The sequence below is a fragment of the Chinchilla lanigera genome, unplaced genomic scaffold (genome assembly GCF_000276665.1).
Source record: "Chinchilla lanigera isolate Chin_1 unplaced genomic scaffold, ChiLan1.0 scaffold00006, whole genome shotgun sequence".
NCBI classification, from domain to species: Eukaryota; Metazoa; Chordata; class Mammalia; order Rodentia; family Chinchillidae; genus Chinchilla; species Chinchilla lanigera.
In genome coordinates, this window is record NW_004955407.1 from 39,507,868 (window position 1) to 39,535,289 (window position 27,422).

General features: G+C 57.6%; 1 protein-coding gene across 1 annotated transcript in view; it reads right to left on the reverse strand.

Annotated features, from left to right (window-relative positions):
- Positions 1-658: 658 nt before the first annotated feature.
- Positions 659-27,422, reverse strand: part of Umodl1 (uromodulin-like 1) — a 47,079-nt gene continuing 20,315 nt past the window's right edge. The window contains exons 8-22 of the mRNA XM_013505170.1: positions 25,054-25,166; positions 24,079-24,298; positions 21,347-21,484; positions 19,770-20,321; positions 17,977-18,234; positions 16,399-16,511; positions 12,872-13,085; positions 10,563-10,700; positions 9,643-9,962; positions 7,278-7,423; positions 6,651-6,887; positions 6,403-6,562; positions 5,101-5,185; positions 3,410-3,620; positions 659-1,740 (exon numbers count right to left, since the gene is read on the reverse strand). Coding sequence (XP_013360624.1) covers positions 3,427-3,620; positions 5,101-5,185; positions 6,403-6,562; positions 6,651-6,887; positions 7,278-7,423; positions 9,643-9,962; positions 10,563-10,700; positions 12,872-13,085; positions 16,399-16,511; positions 17,977-18,234; positions 19,770-20,321; positions 21,347-21,484; positions 24,079-24,298; positions 25,054-25,166 — 2,888 coding nt within the window. The 3' untranslated portion in view covers positions 659-1,740; positions 3,410-3,426. The remainder of the gene's footprint in view (positions 1,741-3,409; positions 3,621-5,100; positions 5,186-6,402; positions 6,563-6,650; positions 6,888-7,277; positions 7,424-9,642; positions 9,963-10,562; positions 10,701-12,871; positions 13,086-16,398; positions 16,512-17,976; positions 18,235-19,769; positions 20,322-21,346; positions 21,485-24,078; positions 24,299-25,053; positions 25,167-27,422) is intronic.

A 27,422-nucleotide genomic window follows, 5' to 3' on the forward strand; every position in this document is an offset into this window, starting at 1 on the left:
CCCCCTCCATTCCTCCCCATCAGACCCTCCCTGTCAGACCCTCCCCATCAGACCCTCCCCGTCAGACCCTCCCCATGAGACCCTCCCCATGAGACCCTCCCCTCAGACCCTCCCCCATCCGTCTCTCCCCATCAGGCTTTCCATTGTAGAGTGAGCCACTCCCTGTGGTCCAGATTCAAGCAGTGCAGGGCCACAGTGGCACCTGAGTGTGAAGCTCTGGGGGCCTGGACAAGCAGCCGAGGGCCTGCAGCTGCTCAGGAAGTACTCATCAAGAAGTAGCCAAGGGTAGGGGTGGGAGAAAGAGGGGCACCACGCTTCCACGGTTACATACAACACAAATGAATGGGTGCAGCCCATTGACCGAGATGAAGTTTGAAAGATTCAGTTTAAAAACACAAGCCACCTACTTCTCTGAAACCCAAGGGCCCCCAAGCCGCAGGCCTCACCCCAGGCTTCCTGAGCCCTCACTTCACTGGGTCGCCTTCGCTCAGCGGCAGGGACTGGGCTGACGTCAGGACAGATGGCGCAGCTCAGGAACAGAGCATCTTCCTAATGCCCCTCGTGCCTGGCACAGGGCTGGCCCCGGGGCAGATGCCCCAGGCGCCCGTGGTGTGAACTGAACTATGTGGAAAAGCCAGCATAGCGGGTCACCTTTCAATGTCACATGCAATTTATTCACTTGCTCCACATCAGTTATCCACACATATTACATATCATCCATACTCCAAGAATACCCAATAAATCAAAATAGCCCTTTTCCCAAATGTTCTGTATGAGTGACAGTTAATTAGATCCGATGAAATGAATCTTGTGAATTGAAAACTAACATCTTGTTAGGATTCTAAGTTCATCAAGGGACAATGCTATACTTGTAGGTATTAGCTCTCTAATCAATTTTAATTAGCTTCAAGGAAAGTAAAAAAGCAGTATCTCTTAGTATAGTGCCATGGAGAGAATTCTAGACTAAAATAGTTACACTCTAGATCCATTTCCTTGTTCACTCATTCATGACCTTAAGTATGTAGTTCACCTAATCACACCTTCCCCAGTGATATGAAAAAGTTGCTGTGAACATGTTTGAAAACATGAGAGGGTCTAAATATCAGGGCATTTTTACTTATTAGATTTTTGTATAGGTAGAATTCTTTTGTGCTGATGTTGTATAAATAAAAACAACAAACTGGTAACACAGAGTGAAACAGTGACTTGGTCACATCAACATTGCTGGATCAAACCTTTCCTGAAGACCACCATACCTTTGGACATTTTAGTTACATAGTCAATCCATTCTCTCTATTATTATCTTATACAGCTCCTAGAAACAACATTAGCAATGACGGCTTTATAAGGCAGACCTATTTGTAAAAGAGCCTCATGGCCATTGTCAAATAACCTTGCAAAACGTGAAGTGCTACGTAACTGATGAGTGTGTTGGGCACTGGCTGTGGTTGAGCACGGCATTCGTGGGCCAGCCTGGAGGTCGAGGGTCTGATGACAGGTGTGCAGGTGGCTCGGGTGAGAGGAGCTGCTTTTGTGCCGGCCCTGAGGATCCAGGATGCCCCAGCACTCTGCCTGGTGGGGTGCTGCTGGTCTGGACCCTACAGGGCAGCGGCCTCCTGGGGACAGATGGAGGCTGCCGCCTTCCCTCCTGGGCTCATCTGAGCGCCGGAACAAAGCGCTGCATGGCTGGACTGCTGTTAATGCTTCATGAGTTGAGATCCAGGCTTGACTCACAGTTACCTGCGTGGAAAAGGTTGCCTGGGTCAGTTTGCTCATGGGAGAGAAGACATTGCTAGGGTTCGTGCCTAGATGTACAGTACCCCCAAAGCCTCATGCACTCAGAGGGGGGCTTTGGGAGGTGATTGGATCATGGGGTGTGATACTCATCAGTGATTGGTCCACTGAGGAGAGCTTTGGGAGGTGATTGGATCATGGGGTACAATACTCATCAGTGATTGGTCCACTGAGGAGAGCTTTGGGAGGTGATTGGATCATAGTGTACAATACTCATAAGTGATTGGTCCACTGAGGAGAGCTTTGGGAGGTGGTTGGATCATGGGGTGTGATACTCATCAGTGATTGGTCCACTGAGGAGTTTCTAGCTAATGTGATGTTGGGAGGTGGAGCCTGGAAGGTTGCATCTCTCTCCCCATTGCTCCCTTCTCTCTGCTTCCCATCCCTCATGGCCTGAGCAGCTCTCCTCCGCCAGGCCTCTCCGCCATGCTGCCCTGCCTTACAGCTAGCTGACCATGGACTGAACCCTCCACAGGCTGCAAGTGAAATAAACCCCTCCTGCTATAAGTTGTGGGTGTCAGCTATTTTATCCCAGCAACAAGGGAAGTAACTGAGATGGGCACAGAGCGGGCTCTCTATACCCACAGGAACCCAGCAACTGTGGAGGTGTCTTGGTTACTTTTCTCTCGTTGCTGAGACAAAATACCTGACACCCGAAATGAAGGCAGGAAAGGTTTTTTTAGCTCACAGTTTGTGGAGGTTTCAGTCCGTACTCGGCTGGCTCCAAGGCAGGGTGGCACAGGGCAGAGGGCAAAGGTTCATGGTGGCGGAAGACAGCAAAAGCAACAAGAGCAAAAGGGAGGAGAGGCAGCAAGGAGCCTCTTTCTCTTCCTTATATTGTAAGCTGGCCACCCCCAACCAGGGGCGTGTGGCACTGACACCATCTCCAGGCCCTCCACCTGCACAGGCTCAGGATGAATACAAAGTAAGGACCCTGGCCCCCTGCTGAGTCCCATAGTTTACCCTCTAAACTTCTCACATTGACACAATGAGCCACATCCCAGAAGGGTAAGGGCGTGTCCTCCACACCCCAGGATGTAGAACTGCTGAGTCACTTAGCCAAGCCTCTAGACTCCCCAAGTTGACGCAGTGCATCAACCATAACAGGAGGGGAAACGTTCTTTAAAAAGTGCCTGTGCTGAACAGGTACAGGTTCTCCGTTTGCTGTTCCCGAAGCAATGCAGAGCTAGGATTCACCCAGCATTTCCACTGTGTCATCTCGGTAGAGCGCAAGGCAGAGGTGTGTGGGCTACCTGTGAATACTGCCCTCCGGAGTAGGCAGTGTCAGGACCGATACCCCCAGGAGTCTACACGACAGACGCAAAAGCACTCCAGTGTTTAAGTTGTCCATGTCAGGGAGAGCAACGGTCACCCTGCACAGCATTTGGAGCAGGAGATTTCAAGACCCGACCAGGAACCGCAGGACCATTTGCACTCCAGGTGGATCTGCGGGTTGTTGGTGTCCCTTGGGGAATCAGGGTTCTTCCCTTCAGGGTGAGGACACCTTTCCTGTTAGGGACCGTGCAATGCCACGTGGAAAGACCTGCCCTTCGCCAAGCCGCCTTGCCGCCCCCGGGGTGATGGGGGACCCAGGCAGCAGGCCTCCCTCACCCACCTTGGTGGCCAGGGCCCCTATCCAGAGAACACTTGGTAGCCGAAGTTATCTGGCCGCATTCTAAAGGTGTATTTCCCGGTGGTTCTCTGGTAGCGCAGGGTCAGAAGGGTCACGGCCCCCGCCGCCACAGACAAGGCGGCGACTGCGATGAGGGCCACGTAGCTGGCGGCCAGGTGCGGCTTTGCACTCGGAGACGCACCTGCGGACGCACCTGTGGGGTGACAGAGGCGCTGAGCCGCACAGCCCCGTGTGCTAAGTCCAGCCCGGGGCTTCCCACTCGGGGTAAGACGTCCTCGCAGCCTGCACGTGAGAGTGCAGGGTGTGATTCCTGTGGGCCGGGACGCGCGCTCTCTCTTATGAAGCCCCAGCCCGGCCCGGCCTCGCTGGCAATTTAAGGAAATGGGGAGAGGAGAATCGCGTTGTCCCAGGACCAAGCCGGCTGTCGCCTGAGGCCCCAACTCCAGAGATCTGTGCTTAGGAGCTGGCTGACACCTGTGTCCATTTTACTCGCTTCCCAGGTGCTTTGGGTGAGAACCAGCCACTGAGAAACACTGGCCTCACTCCGCGTCCTCGTGTCCTCGCCAAGCCCGGCCGGCAGCCAGACACCGGCTCACGCCTCACCTCGGCAGCCCGGAGAACAGGGCGCTGAGAGCTCAGCCAGGCGGCGCAAAGCGACAATAAAAGCAAACCAGCCGAGACCAGCTCCAGCAGCAAGGGAGGAGAAACCAAAGCAGCAGGGGCTTAAAGCAAAGGGAAGTTTGTCTCTGGGGTGGAAACTGGGGTGGAGCCCGGCTCTGGAGTGTGGTACCCTCGGACCCAGCCCCCGGCGGTCGCCCATGCCCGGGGGTGCTCAGGGCCCCCAGCAGCTGCTGAACGCCTTCTCTGACGCTGGGCTGCAGAACAGCGAGGAGGTGAGGATCAAGGGGAAGGGGAGGCCCCCAGGTGGCTTGAAGGGGGTGTCCCTGAGTGGCCACACCTCCCCTGTGCCCTCAGTGGCCAGAACTGACACCTGGGCCACGCTGGGCTGCCACGGAGGTGGGGAATCCACGGTTACCTCTGGCAGCTAAACCCCGGGGGCTCCCGCTAGGGAAGGAGAGTAGACAAAACGAGGGAATGTCTGGCAATCTCTTAGTACCCAAGGCACACAGATTCCCTGACCCATTTTTTTTTTTTTTGAAATCATCGGAAAGTTCACACTCAAAAGAACATAGGATGTAACTGGCTGATGGAAATTTTGTAGCGAGGGAAAACAGAAATGCCTTCTTTTGCGTCTTCTGAATAAAACAGCTTTTTCACACGCATGCGCATCTGAGCGCACACACAGAACGCAGGCCCCTGCGCACAGCCTGGGCTGCCCCTCTGCACGTCCATGCGGTGTGGGTGCCAGGGAACAGCAACGGCCCTGGGCTCGCGCGGCTCGGCCTCGCCTGACGCTCGGAGCCCTGGCTTGCCCTTGGTAGCTCGGGAATCACAGGGGACCCACTTTCTGGGCAGGAGCAGTGAGTTACAGCCCATACTCGGAGGACTCGGCACCCCACTAGCGGACCACGGCTCTCATCCACCATTTCTGTTCTTTGTACTATCGTGAGTCTTTTAGGGAAACCTCAGAGCCCACGTTTCAAAGCAATTGCGAGTCTTGCATGGGCGGATGGACTCCGTCTTCACTGTCTGAACCCCAGGCGTGGACTCACCTCCCGAGCGAAGGAGTGGCCCCCAGGAGGTCTCCAGCACCTTGGAGCCTTCACTGCTTCTCAGAAACCGGAAATCATTGCAGTTCTGTGGGTTGGTTTGGAAGGAGGGAAATTTCAAGCTGGTTGCACAACTTCGAGGGGGATGAGCTCACTGTCGGGGTGGGGTCTGGCCGAGTCTGGAGATTCTGCGCCCAGGCGTCAGGATGCAGGGGGGCGGGGAGTGGGTGCCTGGACGGCACAGGGGACAGGAGGGCGGGAGGGGCACCCCGAATGCACCATGGAGGTCGCCGGCCCTTTGCTCCCTGCCTGGGGACGCCACTCAGCCACAGCTTCTCCAAAGGCCACTCCTGTCACCTCTGCCTTACAAAAAGGCCACACGGCTCTGTGGCACTGCCCTCTGTGCCCCTGCAATGGGCTGCCTGGGTCCTCCAGAGAGGTGCTCCACCCTAAGCCCACAGCTGCGGTTGTGTCTGTACTTGGGAAGGTGAGCAAGTCCAGGCAAGGCCACCGGCTGGGCTCCAACCCTGTGTGACTGGGGTCCTGGCAAAAAGGGGAATCGGGACCCAGAGATCGGTGTGCACAGACAGACGGCGCAGAGGAAACATCTCCAAGCCAAGATGGAGCTGAGCGAGGCCTGGGCCCGGTCTCCCGCAGTCTCGGAAGGACCCGGCCCCGCCGGCGCTTTGACCTTGGCTTCTCCGAGCCGTGAGCCAGTCTCTGCAGCTGCTGCCCGCTCTGCCTCACAGCAGCCTTACATCTAATACGGTGCCTGCCCTAGAGGGACATGCGGCGACCTATGCCAAGGTCGGAGTGACAGAGGCCAGCGGAGCTCTCTAACTGGTCCACGCCGTGATAGCCAGGCGTGCGGTCACTTTGCACACTTGCCTGGGCACACAGAGCAGCTTTCAAACCTTCAAACGCAGAGGTCAGGGTAGACGAGGCTGCAAAATTACCCACCCTCACTGCGCAGGTGAGGGGGGGGCACGGGGACGGGGAAGCTGTCACCCAGACTGCTTGCTGACGGTCCCTCAATGCTGCTAGCACCACAGCGAGCTGAAATAACAGCTGAATGCAAAGCTGCTCTGTTAGTGGCAGCGGGGAGCAGCTCAGCGGTGGGTGACAGGGCGGTGAGCGCAGCCTCACGGATGCTAGGTCTGGGCACTGGAGAGTTGGAAATGCCCACCAGCCCTCCGGACTTCACCCAGCTGCCCGCTGCCCAGCACCACTTCCGACGCCAAGTCTGCCCAGCCCTGGCTCTTGCGGGCAGCAGCTTCCTCTCACCCAGGGAGCCCCAACACTTACAATTTTGCACGTGGTGCCGGGGGACTCCATGCAGACCCGCAGCTTGCAGTGCAGGTAGACGATGGAGTTGTTGACGAAGGAGAAGATTCTCAGCTTAAACTGGGCCTTGCTGGAGTCGCCGTTCTGGATCACGCTGGTGTGGGTGTTGGGGACGGGGCAGCTGCGAGAGGCGAGGCGGCAGTCAGGGTCCAGACCCATGCCCTGTCACGGTGCCCGGCGGGCTGCCGACCCAGCGCCCACAAGCCCACCTGTTGTTGATGAACCCGAAGGTGACAGGGTCACGGGCATCACTGGAGGGCGTCGCCCAGCATTCCATCAGCACCACCTTGAGGCTGCTCTTCTGCCTGTCCAGCCCCACCTGGATCTTGATATCGTCGCTGGCAGACACGCTGTAATTCTGAGGTATGGGAGAATCTCCCACAAACAGCTGCATCTCCGTGACAAACGTGCCCGCACCGTGCAGGTCTTCCATGACGGTGTACACCCTGCGGAGGAGTGGAGGTCAGGGGGTTCATTTCTGCAGCTCCTGGGTCCCGGTCCTTCCTCCGAAAGCAACTCCCAAGAAATGGGGATATCAGCGAGGACCCCCCAGATGAGAGCGCTGGGCACCGCTGGCAAAGCAGGGCTGGCTACTGCACTGCACCCTAGCGGAGCCGAGTGGAGTGGGGCCAGGCCTCCCCGCTGGCGGGCCCAGGTGTGCGTTCATCCTTAACGGGCTGGGGCAAAGCTCAGGGAAGCTGGCAGTTATTCATTAAGTCATGATCGCGGGCTATTTACATGGACTCCATTTACATGGTCTGCAAGGGTGGAAACCCTGAAGGCCACCCCCAAAAAGGGCACCAGGCTACAGAGGGCAGGAGTGGCTCCCTACTCACCCCCACTTCGGGGTGTACCCCAGCGATGTCAGGAGGTCGTTCCGGAAGACACAGCGGATGGGGCTCAGGATGGTCGGGTGGTGGATGATGCCGTCGGGGGACCGGTCGTTCCTCAGGACCGTCTTCACCACAGTGCTGGTCTTGTTCTGGACACAGGTGGGGCCGGAGTGAGCCGTGGGTGAAGGCTCTGGGCTTGGGGGTGTTTGTGCGGGCTCAGCCTCCAACGTGTAAAGACGCTGACGCCGCTGCCTCATGGATGACCAGCGACAGCGTGCGTGTTGGCTTTGCGACTAGCCGCCCGCTGTGGACGGGACGGAGGCAGAGCGGCCAACCACACGTCCCCCTCCACCCTGCGAACCACTCTCAGGCAACCGGCCTCGAACTGACAGGCCCTGCGGGTCCCAGGCTTGGACCATGCACAGTGTCACATTTCCTTTCCTCCCCGCTGCCCCAAACTCTTCCAGGCTCCTCATCAGAGCCGGTGTCTGGGGGCTCAGAACGGCGAGGACAGAGCTGACCCACAGGCCTCTGTCCACAGCCCTCCACACTGTCCTTGTGGGGGGACAGATTCCTGGGCAGCAGCCCCATGTGCGTGGTGGGGAGCACCTTAACACAGCAGGGGGACACCTGCCTTTTAGCTTTTTTTAGTTTTTCAGTACTGTGGATTGAACCAAGGTCTTCACACTGAGCTACATCCCCAGCCCCTTTTCATTTTTTATTTTGAGACAGGTGTTGCTAAGTCATTAAGTTGCCCAGGGTGGGCTCAAACTTGGGATTTTTCTGCCTCAGCCTCCCACAGTGCTGGGATGACAGGCATGTACCCCCGTGCCCTGCTTTTAGCATCCTAACGTATGTTCTCCAGTCCCCGGTTGCAGCAGCTCTGGCCTGAGAACCCAGCAGCAGCCAGCCTCAGCCGGCGCCGACTCGGGTCTCCACCTGAACGTGGCTCACATGCCCACCTCGGGGCTGGGGACCAGAGGTCACGGGCCTGCAGAACGGTGGCCCGCCTGGGGCCTGGGGGCTCAGAAGTGCCCAGGGACAAAGCCCAGGCCCCGGTTCCTGCCACATGGCCAGGACTGTCACCTCTTGTCCCGAGCCCTGCAGCCCAGCTCCTGGCCAAGCCTCTGCCCTCAGTGCCCCGGAAAGTGGACCCTGTGCTCACCTGTGGGCACAGCCCCTGCCGGAACCCCACGGAGTCCCCATTGCTCACACTTGTGCACACAGGCATTCATTAACAAGACATCCACACGCTCACACACACATGCACAGATATGCTCATTAACAAGACATCCACATGCCCAGACCCATACACACATTCACACATACGGAAACCATACATACACACTCACACACACGAACAGGCCGGTTCACACTGTTCATTCATGTTAACTCACACCTATTTGCACATGTGCCCACAGACACATGCTTTCACATTCACACATATGTACACTGGCTACATGCAGCTGTGTAACACATCATGTACTCGCTCACGGTTGCACACATGTACACGTGCACACATGTAAAGCACATCTTAGGTTCACACGTACACATCTGGAGCCAGAGATTTGCAGTGACACAAATGCACTCAGACCCATGCACGCACATACACAGCGTTGCACACTCATGCACACTCACACACGCTCCCACAAGCTCACACGCCTTTGCCCCACACCCACGCACCTCGAGGTGCTCTGCCTCTGGAGGCTCCCCTGAGGGCCATGTGCAGAAGGCTGGGAAGCCTGGGAAACCCCTGAATCAGGAGCCCAAACAGACCTTTCCTCCCAGCCGGGTGTGGTGACGCGCGCCTGTCATCCCAGCACTTGGGAGGCAGAAGCAGGAGGATCACTGAGTGCTCCAGGCCAGCCTGGGCTACATAGTGAGACGCTGCCTCAAAAACCTTCTTACCTTAAGCTGATGTAGCTCAGATAGTTTGCTACCGTGATGGAAAGCTAACACACACGCACACTCATGTGACTCACACATGTACCTACACCTGTGCCGCACTTTCACGTACACACTCATGTGAACACACAGACGCGTCCACACACGGGAACTTACACCCACTTCCGTGCATGCTCGTGTACCATGACGTTCCCATGTGGGTTGTGGAATTCCTGCTCTTCCCGCCCATTTTCTGTTCTGCCCCTGCAACCCGACTCCGGCCACCCAGAGCCTCTGCCCAGAGCCCTGCAGGGTGGGGCTGGCAGCTCCCTCCTGACGCAGGCTGCAGATGGAGAACTTGGGGCCACCCGATACGCTGGGCTGGGTACCCGCTTGGTGTCTGAGGCTTGGCGAGCCGGTCCCACCTGGGTCCCCCGCAGTCATGACCGCCGCACCCAGAAATGCACCCTATCCCCGGCCTTACACTCTGCACGAGCGTTCCGCACTCGCCCCAGCCGGCCGCCAATAGCACGTGGGAGCCGTTGCTGAGGCTTGCGTTGCAGGAGGGCTGCCCCAGGTACAGGGAGGACGCAGGGATGGCCTCCTGCTGCAGGAAGCGCTTCTGGATGGTGATGCCCACCCGCTCGATCTCACACAGCACCCTGACCGCGCCTGTCAGGTTCAGCCGCGGTGCTGGGCTCTGGGGCTCTGGGCTGGTGCCCGAGAGGAGGGCGGCAGAAGTTCCTGCCTGGGCTGGGTGCTGCTCTGGGCCAGAGGTCGGGGTGGAGCTGTCAGGAGAGCCACCTGAGGGTAGAGGGGGCAGAGGCACAGGTGAGCATCAGTGTCAGACCTGCCCCGTGCCCGCAGCAGCTGTGCCCAGCTGCTTGTTGAAGCCATGGCCACACACGTGTCCTGCTGCACCTGCCTGGCTGCCCTGGCTGGGGCAGCCCCCTCCCACAGAGGCTCGTTGTTAATGTGGGCCCCCAGCTGGGGCCTTGTGCCGCACCCCTGCCTAGAAGAACCCTGGGCTCTGTCCTGTGCAGGGACCCCGAGCCCATAGACACCTCCTGCTGGTCCGATCGCACTCTCTCTGCCCTCTCCCAAAGCCTCCCCAAGTCAGCCCACACCCCCTGCCCATCCTCACCAGCTGTGTCCTCACCAAAGCTCCCGCCACAGCCTGCCCACCGTGCTACCCTGAAGACCCACTCCAGGCCAGGCATGGTGGTGCACACCCATCATTCCAGCACTCATGAGGCTGAGGCAGGAGGATCACCATGAGTGATCAAGGCCAGCCTGGGCTACATAGTGAGTTCAAGGCCAGCCTGGATTACAGACAGAGCCCCTGTCTCAACCACAGCAAAACAGTCAGCTCTAAGACATCTCCTCCGGGATTAGGAGACTTACCTGTGCAGGCTCTTCCAGAATACTCCACATGGGAGTCGGAGGCTCCGCCCTGGCAGCTGCAGGTGAAAGACCCCAGGGTATTGCGGCAGGAGGTCCCCGGCACGCAGTCGTCCTCTCCCCTTTCACATTCGTCATAATCTGTGAGGCGTTGGGGGGACAGAGCAGGAGTGTCCCGGGGCTGCAGTGACAGCAGCCGGCCGGCCGGCCCGGTGAGCACCCCCTCCCGGGAGCCCAGCTGAGCCCACCGGCGAGGGTGAGGCTCAGTGTGCCGGGCCCCCTGCTGCAGGGTCTGCAGGGAGGAGCTGGCCTGGGGCGGACATGGCGCCGCAGGCCCCCTGCCTGCCTCTAGTCCTGACGTCCTTACAGGTACTTAGGGCCCCGGGTTTCTTCCCCAGCACCAATCAAGCATCCGTCTGTCAGATCCTCCGGAACTGAGCATATGCCGCCTCTTTCCTTACCCTGTCTTAGGGGCCTCTTCATCCCAACAAACCCCACTTTCCAGAACAGACAACCGGCCATGCTGTGACCATCATTCAATACACGTCCGACCCCAGGACTCTTGGTTATTTCCCGTTCTTATGCTTTGAAAGTAATACAGAAGATGAATATCTTTGCACACACCATCGTCCAAACCGGGCCTCTTTCCCAGGATAAAGTCCCAGAAGTCGTCTTCTGACCCCCACGTGGGTGAACACTGCGAAGCTCTGAACACCTATTGCTGAGCTGATTCCCAGGGAAGGTGAGCAAATTCTACTCCACCTGCAGACCCCAAGCACCTGCCCTCCACGCCCGTGGAGGGAGGACCATTTCCCCCAAAAAGATTTTTATTTCAAAAAGAGCAAGCCTCGAAAGGCAGTAGTGACCCTGGGAATCTTTGCTGACTACATCTCTGAGGTAATCTGTTTTTCTCTTCTATATATTATCTACTTGGATCTTTTGTGTGCTTATCGGGTTCTTAGTATTTATCATCTATTTGTATGATCATTGTATGAATTTAGGCTATTATTTCATCAAATTTATGGAAAGTAGTTTTTGGCTTTTATAATGGTGACTTTATTTTGCTTGACATAAAAAAACTTGTTTTTTGTTTTGTTTTGTTTTGTTTTTTGGTTGTCGTTGTTTTGGAGACATGGTCTTGAACTCACTATGTAGTCCAGGCTGGACTCAACTCATGACAGTCCTGCCTCAGCTTCCCCAGTGCCGGGATTACAGGCACACGCCGTTATATCCAGGAAGAATTTGTATTTTTGAGGTCAAGTATTTCAGCCTTTTCCTTTGAAAATCTGACTGTCCTTAGGAAATTGTTCCCACTCTCAAACTCAGAAAATATTACTTTGCAATTTTAAACATCTTCATTTATATATATATATAATTATAAGCCAGTTATCATTTATTTTCAAGTCCAAGGGGTGATCAAAAATAAAAGTTTATTATAGTACATTTTTACATTAAGTCCTTTCAAAATCCTTCCCCCTCATTTTGAGCATGCTCACACCATCATTCTTGCCACTTCTGGCGGCAGGTCTGGAGTCCTTGTTCCTGAGTGTTTTTACGAAGTTTTATCAAAACTACGGTGAATACTCCTGCCCAGCACCTGCCAATGGAAAGGCAGCTCGGAAAAACATGACGCTGTGTCCTCATCCACCTTAGTCACTGGATCTGGCCTCGTGTGATTTCTGGCTTCTCCCCAAAGTGAAAATGACCATGAAAGGTCAGTGTTTTGAATCTATTCAGGACATTGAGGCAGCCAGAGCAGTGCAGCCAACGACCCCCAGGAAAGAGGACTCCAGAGCTGCTGCAGGAAGTGGCCAGGATGATGGGATGAGTTCATTCGATGCAAGGAGGAAGCTTTTGAGTGGGACTCCTGGCCATGTGTCTTTTACTGTACTAATTTTTTAAATTTAAAAATGAACCATATTGTTCAATCACCCCTTGTACAATAGGAGAAAAGAATCTGAGTCACCTTTTTCTCCTTTTCTTTTCCTAGAAAGAGGGAGAATAGAGACAGTCCCACTGCTTCGAGAGACAAATCTGCCTCAGCCGTCGAATCAGGGCAGGGGAGAGACAGGGCAGCCCCGAAAGGTGGCAGTGACCCTGGGAATCTTTGCAGGTTCAGCTGAAGATGCTTCAACCCTGAAACCTTAGAGACACTCATGGTACGATAGGACGGATGTGCAGCATCCCATCTAATCTGCATTTCCCGGTGAATTCCAGGAAGAGCCCGGAAGGGACAGCCTCAGGACCCAAGGGTCAGAGTGGGCTCTTGCCCAGAAATCGGGGGAGGGCACCGACAGCCCACCTCTGCCTACCCCATATGAAAGTGTCGCTCCTGACCACCTCCAGCTGAGACATGTTCCCCAGGGCATTGAGGAACGTGGCTGACACCTCCCTGACATCCACAGCCACCGTTATCAGCAGATCAAACTCCACCACGATGCTCCCATTGGTGATGCAGGTGACGTTCATTCTGATCCCGCCGGAGTCCATGTGCTGACGCAGGGCGGCCGGCAGGGAGCCCCGCACCTTGGAGAGACAGAGACAGGCCGCTGGTGCAGGGTCCTACCCCACAGCAGGGCTGCCTCATGGCACGGTCAAAGCTGCAGATCGGCTCTGGGCCTCTTTCCTGTCTGCTCAGGCCTCAGCCCAGCACCCACGCCTGGGACGTCTGTGATGCAGAGAAGGTCCCTGTCCTGCAGCACAGGGCAGGTGTGGGGAGACGGCTGGGGGGGCTCACGGTGGCAGCTAGACCCTGAGCCAACCAGGGCAGGGCTGGGGAGTGAGCCTACCCTCCTCTTCACGTTTCCTGACATTGCAGAACATTTCTCCTTCCAGGTCCTCCTTCCTGTCCCGAGCTGCCTCCGCATGCGCACCTGCACCTCCCCGTTAGGACAGGCAGCGCCTGCTCCTAGATTGTGCCGCTTTGGATGGAATCATGTGCCACGCACTGTATTCCCGCATCCCAGCTCACCATGGTCTAAGTGCCAGAGATGAGTGACTTACAGTGGGCTGTCACGGCCCACAAGAGTGAAGGTGCCAGAGAGTGGAGCTCCTCCAGGGACAGTTCTCAGCGAGGAGGCCAGGGCGTGGAGTGGCTCGGGGCACAGGCTCATGGCGCCATGCCCCACTCCCGGCCACCCAAGGTGAACAAATTCATTGTCACCCATCAGAGGCAGACCTGATCCTTTGACTGGCTCTGTCAGAGAGCTATTGTCATTGTCCTCAGTCTTTCTCCCCTCCCCCCACACAGATGCACTGGGGTCTTGGATTAATGCCACCATCTCAAAGTTCCAGTCTCCCCACTAAGAACTGAGGCCAAGCCGGGTGCCACATTAACCCACACCTGCCAACACTCCTCTCCACATCTGGCCCAGCCAGGGACTCACAGTTCTCTGCCATGCTGAGATTCTAAACATAAAATGCAATTCTCCCCCAAATGGGCAAAGGAGGATAAGTTGAAAGAAGAAAGTCAAGAAGCTTGAGATGGAGACAGAGCCACTTCGCCTAATCTCTGGAGCGGTGCTTAAAGTCACATGCAGCTGTCATTTCACAAGGAGGCAGTGACATGCACCATCAACCACACCACCACCGCCTCTGGCAGCCGGGTACTGGCACAGGCGGAGATCCCAGAATAAACACGGCAGACCCTGGGTCCCAGGAGCCACAGCTGCTGGCCGGGCCATTTTACCAGGGGCCAGATGTTATGGTTTGTGACTGCATGTCCCCCCAGATCCTCATACAGCCATGAGGCAGGCTTCTAGAGTTTATGATTGATCCACGATCCATTGCTAGGATTATGGGTGTGAGTGCTACACCGCCCTGGGATGGATAGTTTTCATATAATGTAAGGGAGGGAAAGAGGCTTCCTGCCGCCCCTCCTCCCTTTTGCTCTTGTTGCTTTTGCTGTCTTCTGCCACCATGAACTCTTGGCCTCTGCCATGTGCCATCCTGCCTTGGAACCAGCCGAGTATGGACTAAAACCTCCACAGACTGTAAGCGAAATAAACCTTTCCTCCCTTAGTATTGGGCGTCAGGTATTTTGTCTCAGCAATGAGAGAAAAGTAACCAAGACACCAGGCTGGTAGGTCCCATGGAAACCCCTGGGCCACCCCAGCTTTGCAAATGACCCCTGTCATTGTCACTCTTGTCATGAGGTGGCGCTGTGGAACCCTCTCTGTTCTGGGTTTTAAAACTTAAGGAAAAGCTGAAATGGGAGATTTCCACTACAAAAGCCACATCGTTCTGTTATGACCAGTGCACTGTCTATACCTTAAAGGAAAACACCTGACCACCAACAAAGATTAAAAAAGACAAGACAAAGACTGTAGCAGCATTCATCCTGGAGAATGTCGAGGAGACAGCGGTTAGGAAGGAGGACAGGAGAGTGGGAAAAGCGCTGCTTGGAAGGCAGGGGATCCCCGCAGCGAGCTTCATAATAGACAAAAAGTGGACGCTCAGTGACTGCATGCACAGAAAGGAGTGTGGCCTGCCCGCGCTGTGGGCTACTGCCCAGCCCTAGGAAGGAACAAAGCCAGCACGCGCCACATGGAGGAGCCCGGAAACTCATGCCAAGTGAAAGAAGCCAGACCCACCCCCCATCACACAGTGCACAGCTCCACCATTACGGGCATCCAGAACAGGCGAATCCACAGACACGAGGCAGAGCGGCGATGCTCGAGGGCTGGGACAGGGCTCGAGACTCGCGGTTCTGCTTTGGGGTGATGAAAACAACCTGGAGTCAGATGGTGGTGATTTCTGCATAATTCTGTGAACAGACTGCAGGCCGCCGAAGTACACTATGAAATGTGAAATTTTCCCCTTCTGGGTATCTCCTCCAGGGAGGTAAAAATATCACACCGCGGTGACAGATGCAGACTCGTGTTTATAGCAGCACAGTGCAAAACAGCTATGTCTTGGAAGCAGCCTCTATGTCCATCAGCAGATGAATGGCTGAGGAAAGTGGGGTGTTCACACCCCGTGGAGCACTGCTGCGCCTAAAGGTGAGCTTGAGGTGTTTGTGGGAAAAGGGATAACCTCGAGACCTTTATGTAAAACGAAGCAAATCAGGCACACAGCTTGAACAGTGTGTGGCTTCCCTTCTACAAAAAGGTTCATAGGAAAAAGAGAGATGGAAAAAAAGTTACTGCATTCTAAGTATGTGTCTGTTCTTGGCTTCTTATTTTACTCCAATAGCGTGTGACCTCACCCTGCAGGGTTCTTGTTTCTTTGGATATGTTAAGGTCTTTGTTGTTGCCATGATCGTAGTCTATTTTGAATAAAAAAGAAATCAATTCCCAGAATAGGAAAGTTTTTGAAGATAGAGTAGCTCAGTGATTGCCTAGATTAGCGGGGAGGAAGTGGGAGACAGGAGCTAGTGGGCAGAATGTTTTGTTCTGGGATAACAAGAATGATCTAAATTTGATTGTGGTCATGCTTGCACAACTCCGTTGTAACAAGTCTACTGAATCTTAAAGTTTGTAAATTGTGCGGCATGCAAATTTTAGTTCAATAAAGCTATTATTTTTTTAAATATGAATTTTGTGGTATGTGCCATAGACCTCAGTTTTGAAAGTTGTTTTTTTTTTTTTTTTTTTTCAAGCAGGGAGGGGATTTTCACAGCAGACCTTAGGGTCCCACAGTGGACGGAAGACAGTGGGACTGGAGGGGGTGCTGGAGAAGGCTGGCTCCACCTCCAGGCCCACGGCCTAGTCCCATCCCCCTTCAGAACCCAGGAGCCCAAGGGCCCCGGGGTCCAGTTCCTGCTTGGTTGGATGAGTCCACCACCCGCCGCCCTCCATCCTTTATCTCCCCAAAGGAACAGGGACGCCCTCTGCCTCACCGTCCTGGAGAACAGGTCCAGGAAGCCTCGGTACTCCTCGCTGCTGGCGTTGCGGAAGGTCTCGGAGTACCTGACGTTCTCGATCCTGACTTTGCCACTGAGCTTCTGGGCCGCTGCAGGTTGGAAAATGGACGCATTGGGAACCCCACCGCCCTAGGTAACAGCCTGTCATTTTGGCTTCGCAGCTGCAGGTCCACGCTGACAGGAAGAGCATCTCACAGCACTGACCTGCGCTCTAGAAAGATTGGCACAGATGCCCGGCACGGCCCCCAGGCTCCAGAGGGTGCAGGAGAAGCCTGGCACGGGGCAGACACTTCTGGGGGCTGCAAAACCAGCTCAGCCGCCAACGGTGCCCCGCACGGCCCATGCCCGTGACCTGTACCCAGGTGTCAGCCAGGACGCCGTGTGAGGGGAGGGGTGAACGGAGCCTACGAGATAAGTAGGCAGGGCCACAGCGTGAAGCAGCCATCCTGGCCTGGCTGGCACACAGGGCCCGCACCAGGGCCGGTGCCAGGCTGGGCTGCGCGGCTCCCCCCCCCCCACCTCTTGCTCCGGCAAGACAGGCAGTCCCTCTTGCTCTGGCACCTTGTGTGCCCTGGGTCTGCACCCAGCAGGGCCTCTAGGAACACAGGGACTGCGCGCGGCTTCTGGGAACAGGGGCACCTGGCTCCCAGCCCCCCCCCCGGTCCTTCGTGGGGGGTTACAGAGCACCGATCTGTGCCAGGTGGTGGGCGGTGGGGCAGAGAGACAAGGGCCTCCTCTTGGGGGTTCGGAGTCGGTCCCCTAAGAGCTTCTTACTCAGTCTCAATCCCAACTGCAAAGCCACCCGCTGTACAGTCTGGCCCCGACCCTGAGACCGCTGCTACCAATGTCTCCTGAGAGGTGCGGGGCACCTGCCCTGTCAGACACCCGGCTGGGTCCCTCGTTTACGAAAATAGCCTGCTACAAGCGCTAATGAGGAGGAAGAGGCATCGTGTCTGAACCTGGTGGGTTTTGGTTTTGCTTTTGTGGGATGAAGATTAAACCCAGAGCATCACCCTCGGCGACATCCCGGCCTGGGTTTCACTTTTCATTTGGAGGCGGGGTCTTTCTAAACTGCCGAGATCAGGCTTGAACCTACAGTTCTCCTGCCTCAGTTTCCCCAAGCGCTGGGACCACCCACACCTGCTTTAATATATGTAGTCATGGCTAAGGACCGGATCCGACGCTGAACGTGCCTCGGCTGACCCTGTTCCTTTGTGGCTACAGCTCTGGTGGACGCCCTGCCCGTGTCTGGCAGGAGACCGAGCCCTCCCGAGTGGAGAGGACCCAAGGAAGGCACACGATGCCGCTGTTGGACCATGGACCCACAAGGACCCAGACAGGTGGCCTCTGCCCTGCGACAAAGCCACCCTCTGCCCCGAGCCAGCCCAACACCTGCTCCCGCGAGGAGCCCCTGGCCTGCTGTCCTGCACTATGGGAGCGAAGGAGCCAGCGGAACAGAAGCCCAGCAGCGCCCGACCCCTGTCACCCCCGAATCTCCTCCGCCCTCCCTCCTCCTCCTCGAGGACAGCGTGACCCACCTTCCCGAAGGCCCACCTGTCCTCACTTTCAGCCGTGTAATCGCACCCTCTTTTCCACACGCTTTGGCCATGATCTCCACCAGGTACAAGACGCCAGGTTCCAGCCCTGACAGCTGTGCGCTGCACTCCTGGGTCTCCAGACCCACAGCGGGGCTCCGCGGAGCAGTGACAGTGAGACGGAAGGTGGGGCGCAGGGCGACGTCTGCCAGCCATGCCAGGTGGAAACTGGTGCCGGTCACATTGGAGACCCTGACCTTTCCGATGGGGACAGGAGCTGGGAAGAGAAATGAAAATGCCAAAGTTAGCTGTTCTGAGGAAAAAAGCAGATCAAAGGCACCGTGCTGGAGGCAGGAGGCAGGAGGCAGGAGGCAGGAGGCAGGACAGGCCGTGGTGACCGTAGCCGGGAAAGGTCCTGGGAGGGCCCTGTCGGGAGCTGGCTGGTCCACTCCCCTGGGTGAGCGTATGGCGAAAGGTAAAAGGCAATAGACCAAGTGATAGAGTACACAGGGGTCTGGGAAGGTCAGAGCTTTTGTGGCTAAGACCCTGACCTCTCCAAACTGGCCCGTTTATGGGGTTCATAGCATATCATAGGGCACGCAGGGAAATGTAGGGAACAGCTGAGGCAAAAGGCAGGAAAGTGAGCAAGGCCTTGGAAGGGGGAACAAGGACATTCCGAGCGGTAGATCTTTGTGTGACGAGAGGACTGTTCGACCTCTGAGGTTGCAGTTACTGCCCTGGAGCTCTGAGGGTGTCAGCGTCCTCGGCTGAGGTGCTCTCTTGCCTTCAGAGGCATCACACTGTCACTGTGGGCCTCTGCCATGACCCTTGGCGTGGAGAACCCTGTTTCTGCATGTCGGCTGCTGGCTCCTTTGGCAAGTCACTTAGGCCTGGGCAGACTCATACGTTAATGTGGAAAGCCAACGAATTCTGCAGCCTGCTGAGCACCGCCTCAGTGTGGTCCCCGTCAGGGGCGCTCACCACCACACACACCTGTGAGGGGTCCCTGTCCTGCGTTCCCGGGACCACACCCTGCCCTGTGGTGACTGCTCACCACCCCCAGCGTGGCTCGGTCTCTGAGGGTGGCCACCTGGCCCTGAAGGTGTTGGGTGCCAAAGCTCTTCTGCAGGACCCGGGCGGCTTCCCAGCCCAGCTGTCCATGCCTCACGTGCTGGACATCACAGAGGACAGCGTGGGCAGCAGTGCGGGCCCGAGAGCCGCTCTGACAGGGGGACAATCTGCACATGGCTGGAGAGCTGGGTGGAGCTGCTGCATGCAGAGTGGGGACAGCACAGACAGTGGGGCTGGCACCGCAGAGCTGCTCCTCACCTCCCGGAGCGGCCCCGGGGCTTGGGGCGGGCTGGAACTTCCACCTACAAGGTGGACCTGGTGGGGCTGCAGCACAGCTATGCGGGGACAGATGGGTAGGGTTCGGGACAGGGGTGCGGGCCAGGGTGGGAAACCCAGGGTACAGACTTGTGGGGCACTAGCGGGGTATAGGACTACTGAGGTACCCGGCACTTGGGGTGCTCCAGGGTCCTCAGAACACATATCCCAATGTCTCCTACCCTGGCTACAAAGCAAGAGCCTTAGGGAGCGAGAGGAGGCTGGAGATGGGGCCTCTTCCTAGCGAGACTGGATGGCGGCCGGTGGAGCCGCCTGCTCTGCACGGGGCCTCCTCACCCCACACAAGGGGACGGGGCCTCCTGGTGTTTCAGGCTGGCCTGGGACACAGTTCTGTGGGCTGGGCCACCTGGGGTCCTGCAAGCCACCAAGGTCCCTTCAGGCTTCTGGGCCCCCTGGGCCACTCACCGCAGCTAGGGGTCTCCGGAGCCACGGGGGTGGGGACTGACGGGGAGTCCCGGGACGGGGAGGGCACGGGGTCCCCGTGCTGCAGTGCGGTGGCGTGCAGAGGCGTCCCCTCTGTGGGCTGGCTGGGGTGCCACTCGACGTGACCTGTGGGGCCACGGGTGGGGGCTGGCAAGGTGGGTGGCTCCGTGGTGACGTTTCCCAGGAACTGCCCCGGGGAGTGCACGGGGCCGCCGGTGGTCCCCTGGGATGGGCCAGGGCTTGGCCTGGGAGCCGAGGGGGCGACGGCTGGGCTGGGGGCCGCACTGGGCCCCTCCTCCTCCTGGCCGGGCCCTGCGCTGTTTCTGTCCTGTGGGACTGTGCCGCCGGGCCCTCTCGTGGTCGGGCGCCCTGGGCTTGGGACCTGGGCTGCCGTCGGGGTGCCCCCTGGGTTCCTGGGGCTGAGTGAGAACGTGGGGGGCTCTGGGACAAGGGCTGTGGTGCCTGTGCCGAGGGCCGAGGCTGTGATCCCCGCTGCTGCCGACAGACCACGTCCGGTGGGGCTGACCACGTCACCTGCAAGACAGCCATGTTGCACCCCAGCAGCGACAGCAAGGCGTTTGCCGCGGAGGGACGCTACCTTCCACAGCAGCGCCCCTCCCGCCCCGGGCCCCGGGAGGACGCAGGCTGGTGCGTTGCTGTTGAATGAGGCCACGTCTGCGCCTCCCAGTTCCCTCAGCAGGCAGAGGCAGGGGGACCTCCTCGTTTGATAAACGGGAAGCTGAGACCCAAGAGCGGGGGGGGGGGGGGCTGGCTGGGAGCTGCAGACCCGGGCAGGAGGGTGGGCGGGGCTTGGTCCTCCCAGCCTCAGATCAATCTCTGGAGAGTCTGGGGAAATGGCAAGGATCCCCCTACAACTGCACTCCATGTGGGAGTCAGTGCTGATCTCCCTCACCAGTGTGCTGGGCATTCAATGAATCAAAAAAAAAAAAAAAATAGGAGCCAAGCGTGGGAACATTGGAAGCTGGAAGGAGTTTCAAGGGGTTGAGGAGCAGGATTCTCCCCGCAGAGCGCTCTTCCTGCCCCTTCCCACCGGCCTGGGGATGGGAGCAGGGGCTGAGCGCCTACTCCACCGGTGCCTACTCCCGGGCCAGACATGGCCAATCAATCACAGCATCTGCAGTCTGCAGGGAGCTTCTTCCTGCTTCTGTGCTCAGCAAGCTGCTGGGCCGAATCCACCGATCAGAAGTGGACCCCAAAAGACCTCAGGCAGCGATGTGGCAGTTCTGGGGCACCAGGGCCCCCCTCTCAGGACCCACTTTGAGTTCAGGCTTCCTCCCCTCCCTGGGCTCCAGGCCACCCAGCTTCTGTGGGTGCCTGTGCCTTCCATCAGCATCATTAAAGTTAAATTTTACAACCGCACTGGTGTAGGGATGAAGAGACACGGGGTGGAGTCGCTCTATGTTTAGCACAATCATCCTTATTTTAAAAGAAAACTAAAATGTTCCCGTGGACCCTGGCATTTTCGTGAGCCCACGACACTGTCCCTAGTGAAGTCATCCACCCCGGCCCGGGCCCAGAGTGGCACAGGGCACACGTACCCTCACAGGCTCGGCCGGGCCGGGTGGGGCTGGCGTCCCTGGCCGTGCGGCACTGGCAGGTGTAGGAGCCCTCGAGGTTGATGCAGGCAGCGGCGGGCGAGCAGTCGTGCTCTGAGTCGTGGGCACACTCGTCCCAGTCTGCGGGGAGACGCAGATGGCGGTGAGAAGGTGGCCCGGCCTCTTGGGAGAAGGGAGGGCGTGGACAGGGGCACAGGTCAAGGGGTGCAGGCAGCCGTCTTGGGCAGGGGGAAGACCCCGCGTGACACCCATGCCACCCAACGCCTGAGCACAAGGCCTGCACCGAGCTGTCCTGGAAGCCCGCCCTTGACCAGGCACCCCTGACCGCGCCCTGCTGGCATCCACGGTGCTGGCTTATTTAGGGGTGGAGACCAGAGGATGCAGGTTCCTTGGGCTGTGTTCACCCCACAAGAGTGGGCGTATTCCTCTTTATTTCCTTTTTCTCTCCCTCTCTCTTTCTCTTTTTCTCTTTCTTTTTCTTTCTCTCTTTCTTTGTGTCCTGGGGATTGGACCCAGGGCGCTTACACTAAGCTCCACCCCCAGCCCCTCTTTTACTGTTTCTTTTCAAACAAGGTCTCACTAAATCACTAAGTTCCTCAGTCTGGGCTTGAACTTGGGATCCTCCAGCCTCACCCCTCACAGCGCTGGGATTTCAGGCACGGCCACTCTACCTGACTCCTTGCTGTTTATTCTCGCTCCCTCTGATGTGGTGATGCCCTTAATATTCAGTGTTTCAACTGACACACAGAAAACACCTGAGCCGGGGTTCCAGGAACCCTCCCGTGGGCCTTCTGCCTTTTCAGAGCACCCAGGCCTCTGAACAGGGCAGCCTTGGCTGGGACCCACAGGGGTGCCTGGAGGTAGCTGAGCCTGCAGCAGGTGGAGGTACCCAGACCACAAACCCAGCCTGGCAGCCAGGCGGCACCCAGCTGGCTGGATTCCAGCCAAGTTAGAGCCTGTTCCAGGACGCTCAGCAGCGCATGAGCTGTGGCTGCTTCGCTCTTCTGCATGCCTTGCTGCCTCAGGACACTTGGCACACTCTTTCCTGGAGCTGCCTGACCTCCTCCTCAGGCATCCATGTGTAGGACCTAAGTGCCGCTCACAAGCAGGCACAGAGCAAGGCAAGACAGGCTTCTTTCATCTTGCACTAACGCCAAGGCCAGCGGCTCCCCAGCTGCAAGGCAGTGCAGGTCTGCACTGGGGGAGACCGCCAGGGGTCTCTGCACCCTGCCGGTCATCCAGACGGCTCGAGGGTGAGCAGAAGAGCAGCCCACGCCCTGAACAGACCCACTTGGGGCAAAAACAGTGCCACAACTTGCTCCCCCTAAGAGACACCGGAAGGCTCCGGTGTCAGGCTAGGGACACGTGAACCCCAGGCAGTGAGCGGGGGCCCCCAAGTGACCAGCAACTCTCCGGCCGTGGCTGCAGCGTGCCTCCCTATGAGCCGCAGAACTCGGCCTCCCGAGTAGAGGCGTGCTCCGTGGCGGCCGCGCCAGCTCCACTGTGTGCAGAACTCAAGGTCACAGAGTCAGGCACCTGTCCAGGGCCGGGCCACCTCTCCTGTCAAAAGCAAGTCGAGGCCCTGCCTTCACGTGGCCCCTCCCTTCGTGTGGTTTTCTGTCTAGGGTGAGGACACTTATCCTAGGCCAAGGGCCGGTGCCAAGTCCAGCCTCGGGATGAGATCGTTTTGGGATCCTGACCTTACTCAGAGCTGAGAACCTTTATTCTAAAGAAGGCCGCATTCTGAGGTCCCGGGTGGATGGATGTATCTTTTGGGAGGTGCTGTTCACACACCCTGGGTCCCAAGTCCCCAGAGTCCACTGACTGAGACCTGGCACAACCTCGGCCCTGGTGCATCGGGGCTGGGGTGGAAGGCAGGGCTGGACCTCCTGAAGGGCTGGACCCAGCGGGGCACAGGACAGGCATGGAGGACCCCACCACAGGTCCCCAGCCACACATGGTTCTATGAGAAGTGAGACCACCTTCGTCCCTAAGGCCACCAGTGAGCGGGGTGTCCTCGGCTGAGCATCTCCGGGAGCGACTCCAAAGTGCAGACACGGGGCCGCCTGCACTCCTGCACAGGGGACAGTTGCGGGGACAGCCAGCACCCACGGAGCACAGAGGTGACACGGCTCATGCTTGGACCCATGCCGGGGCTGCTGACGGGGGTGTCCCAGGGCTCAGGGGCGGAGGCGAGCACCCCACTGCAGAGAGGAGGAGCTGCACTCTGCTCTCTCTGTCTCCTACGCTCTCTGCATCTCCGCCCCGTATCTGTCTGCTTCCCCGTCTCTCTGCCCTGACCCTTCCAGTGTCTATCTCTCTCCAACTCTCACTTGGGGGCCTTCTCTGCTTCTGTGTCTGTCTCTGTCTCTCTGTGCCTTCTGCAGGAAGTGAACGGAGACACCATAGAGGCCGACAGACCATACACGCGGTCGGCAGACACTGGAGATGCTGGGACCCTGGCTGCAGGAACGTGAGCCCCGCCTCTGCTCCACCTCCACTCGCAGTCCCTTTGCTCAGGAATAAGTCCCTGCCCCGGGGCCCAGCCCCTCCCGGAACAGAGCGGGATGCAGTCTCAGCCCTGGCCCTGGCTCTGTGGGCTCGCGTTTCCTTTAGGGCACTCACCTGTGGACAGAGGAGAGCCGGCTCCAAGCCGCCCTGTCGGTCGGGGCTGGAGGGGCTCAGGGGTGGCACGGGGGGCGGGGGACACGCACCTTGCACCCGCGTCCCCTGGGGGTCGATCTGGAACACGGTGCTCGCGTGCAGAAGCTGGAGCACGGGGACCAGTGTGGAGATGCCCACCGGGTACTCGGGGTCTCTCACGGTGACTCGGAGCGTTGCCACCACGCTCCCCGCCCGGAGTGACAGGAGCTCCAGCCTCAGCTTCCCCTTTCTGTGCAGGTCTGAGACGGCCCGGGAGCAGGAGTTCTCAACCTGGCCGGAAGGAGACCACAGCGCTCAGACGGGGCAGCAGCGGCGTCTTCCCGGGTATGGAACCCCGTCTTCCTGGAGAACCCCCGGCGACCACCACAATCCGGCTTCTGGCCATGGGCTCAGACAGACTGCCCTGCTGGCTGCCCTCAAAAGTGGTAAGAGGGGGACTTGTGTGGGGCAGAGATTAGGAACTGAGTGATGAGGAGAGGGACGACCAAGAACAGTCCCCAAGGCTACTTGGAGCTGTCCCCCTTGCTGGGCTAAATCGCCCCCAGAAGGCAGGCGGGCAGAGCCCCGCACTCGAGTCCCTGCAAAGCCAGGAGAGGCGTGCTGGGAAAGCTGATTTCTGCAGGCTGGGTGTGGGAGGCAGCCCCGCGCAGGTCCCCAGCGTGACACGCAGCCCGCAGCTGGAAGACTCTCTAAGGCTGTGCGTAATGAAATGCCGTGGGGGGCCAGGAGGGCAGCTCCCGCCGGAATGAAGGGCAGCCCCACTTCCCGCCTGGGAGGACAAACGCAGCGGCTCCTGCTGGGGCCGGGCTCAGGCGGGTCTGCCTGGAGCCCACTAGAAAAGATTGAGCCTCCTTAACTGCACCAGAGGAGGGGTCTGAGTATCCCCGTGCATCCGGGTCTCGACTCTCCCGAAGCACAAGTGACCGTGATGCTGCCTCCTCCTTGGGGAGCAGCTGGCCGCCATGCAGTGTCCCGGCTCAGAGCGCGCAGGAACACTCCTGTCACCAGGCCACGTCTGCCGTTACCTCGCGCAGCAGCTGTCGGGAGAAGTTCCGGTGCTCCTCACTGCCAGGGTCAAGCAGCTGCTCCGTCAGGTTGCGGTTAGTGATCCTTACGATCAGTTCAAACACCCGGGCGGCTGCGGCAGACAGGAGCACACGTTAGCCGTGACCCTGAGGTCACAAGTCACTCGCTGGCCTGGGGTGCGACTCGGGTGAGTCCTTGCTTAGCACGCAGGCGGCCCTGGGCTCCATCCCCCACAAAATAACTAAATAAACAGGCATGCGTTCTCCCACCAGTGAGTCCCATACAATCTATTATTTGATATAGAAATTTTAAAAATACATTCCCAGACTCAGGCTTGGGAAATCTGTGCAAGGACTCTCCGTCCACTCACACAGTCACGGCCAGGGCGGGAGGAGAGCACGGGGGGTCAAGTCCACACCAGTAGGGACCGGAATTCAAGGACACATGGGGGTGCAAAGACCCCTCCAAGTCTTCTTTTCTGTGGGTGCTGTATCTTTTTGCCCTGCACACAGCCACCGGGCCCAGCCAGGTCCTCACCCCGGGCCCCCGCAAAAGCCCCGACACCGGGGAGGTAACTGGTCCCATCTGGCGGAATGGTCCGGGTTCGGCCCTGAAAGTCCTGCTTAACCGTCTGGGGAGACTGGTAGGGCTGGCCGCCTGCTAGGGAGGTGACTTTCTCTGCACACAGAGGAGGCTCCAGATAGGGCGGGAAAGCACGGTGTGAAACCAGCCGGCACACAGGGTGGTCGCTGGGCCTGGGGGCGCCCACTGCGGCTCCCTGCTTCCCTGACCAGGAGCTGCCTGACCCCACTTCGCTGCTGCTTGGGCTTTTGAACTGTAGCCTGGGGGCAAAGGGTCCAGCACAGAATCCATCACCCGTGCCCACTATGCTTACAGTCAGCGTGGCTGGACCCTCTAGCACGCCCAGCGGATGCCTGCACCCACAGACAGTCCCCAGACATGCAGGGGCTGTTCCCTCCCACACACCTATGGTAAAGTTTACGAATTAGGCAGAGGACGAGATGGACATCACTGATAATAAAATAGAGCAATTATAACAACATACTGTAAGAAAAGTCACTTCAACTTAGGGCTCGACAAAGGACTAACGTCTAGAATACATAAAAAACTCAAAAAAATTAGACCCCCCCCAAAATAAAAGACCCAATAGAAAACGGACAAGCAGAAGCAAGTACTAATGGCCAATAAATACAGGAAGAAATGCTCAGCATCGCTGGCCGTTACAGAAATGCAAATTAAAACAACACTGGGGCTCTGTCTTACCCCAGAAAGCATGGTCATCATCAAGAAATCGGATAATAAGCAGGGCTGGCGAGGCTGTGGGGCAAAAAGACCCTTCCATACTGTTGGTGGGTAAGCGAACTAGTACAACCCCTGTGGAAATCAGTACAGAGAGTCCTCAAAAACCTAAAACTAGAAATTCCATCTGAGCCAGCTACTCCTTAACTAGGTATCTTCCCGAGAGAGTTAAGGATATCACATTACAGTGATCCACGCACACCCACGTTTATAGCAGCACAGCTCACAATAGCTAAACTTTGAAGTGGTCTAGGTGTGTCCACCAGCAGATGAAGGGATAAAGAAGGTGTGGAATTTACACGCCATGGAGCAGTACTCTGCCGTGAAGAAGGATAAACTTGAGTCATTTGTAGGAAAATAGAGGCACCTTAAGACCATCATGCTAAGTGAAATAAATTAGACGCCCGTGCTTAAATGTTGTATGATTTCTCTTACACGAGAAACTCAAATTACAAATAAAGAGTGCAATAAAAGATAGGTCATAGGAAGTAGGGAGATGGATCTTTCTCACATGGGAAGGGACCAAGAGATGGAGGAGGGTAGGGATGGGAGGGAAGGGTGGAAGCAGGAAGTGGGATGTGCAGTGTCCACGTACCCACTCCACAGGAGCAGTGCAAACACGGACTGATAAAATTGCTCAGAAAACAAAACTTAGGGGTTATCTTGAGCACTGCTCCCCTTCATATCTCAGAGCACTGAGCACAGGTCCCTGAAGCCCGTGAGGGGCTGCCCGACACAGGCTGCCCTCTGCTGCACACCCCAGGCCCGGTCCCCCGAGCCCCCATCTTAGCAAGAAATCAGGACCCCATAGCCCAGCTCAGAGGCCTGGGCATTGACCTGTAGGACCTGGGTCAGTCGGGGTCGCAGCCTCAGTCACTGGGCCTGGGGACGCCCGCCTGTGCCTTGGGTTTCCCGTGAGGCCCCGGCCGTGGGCTACAGCAGTGACACCCACCACCCGCTGGCACAGGTGTTAAGTGGTCAGGTTGGAGAAGCCCTTTCACGGGCGTAGAAGGAAAGCAAAGCAAAGCTGATCACAAAGCAGGCAGAC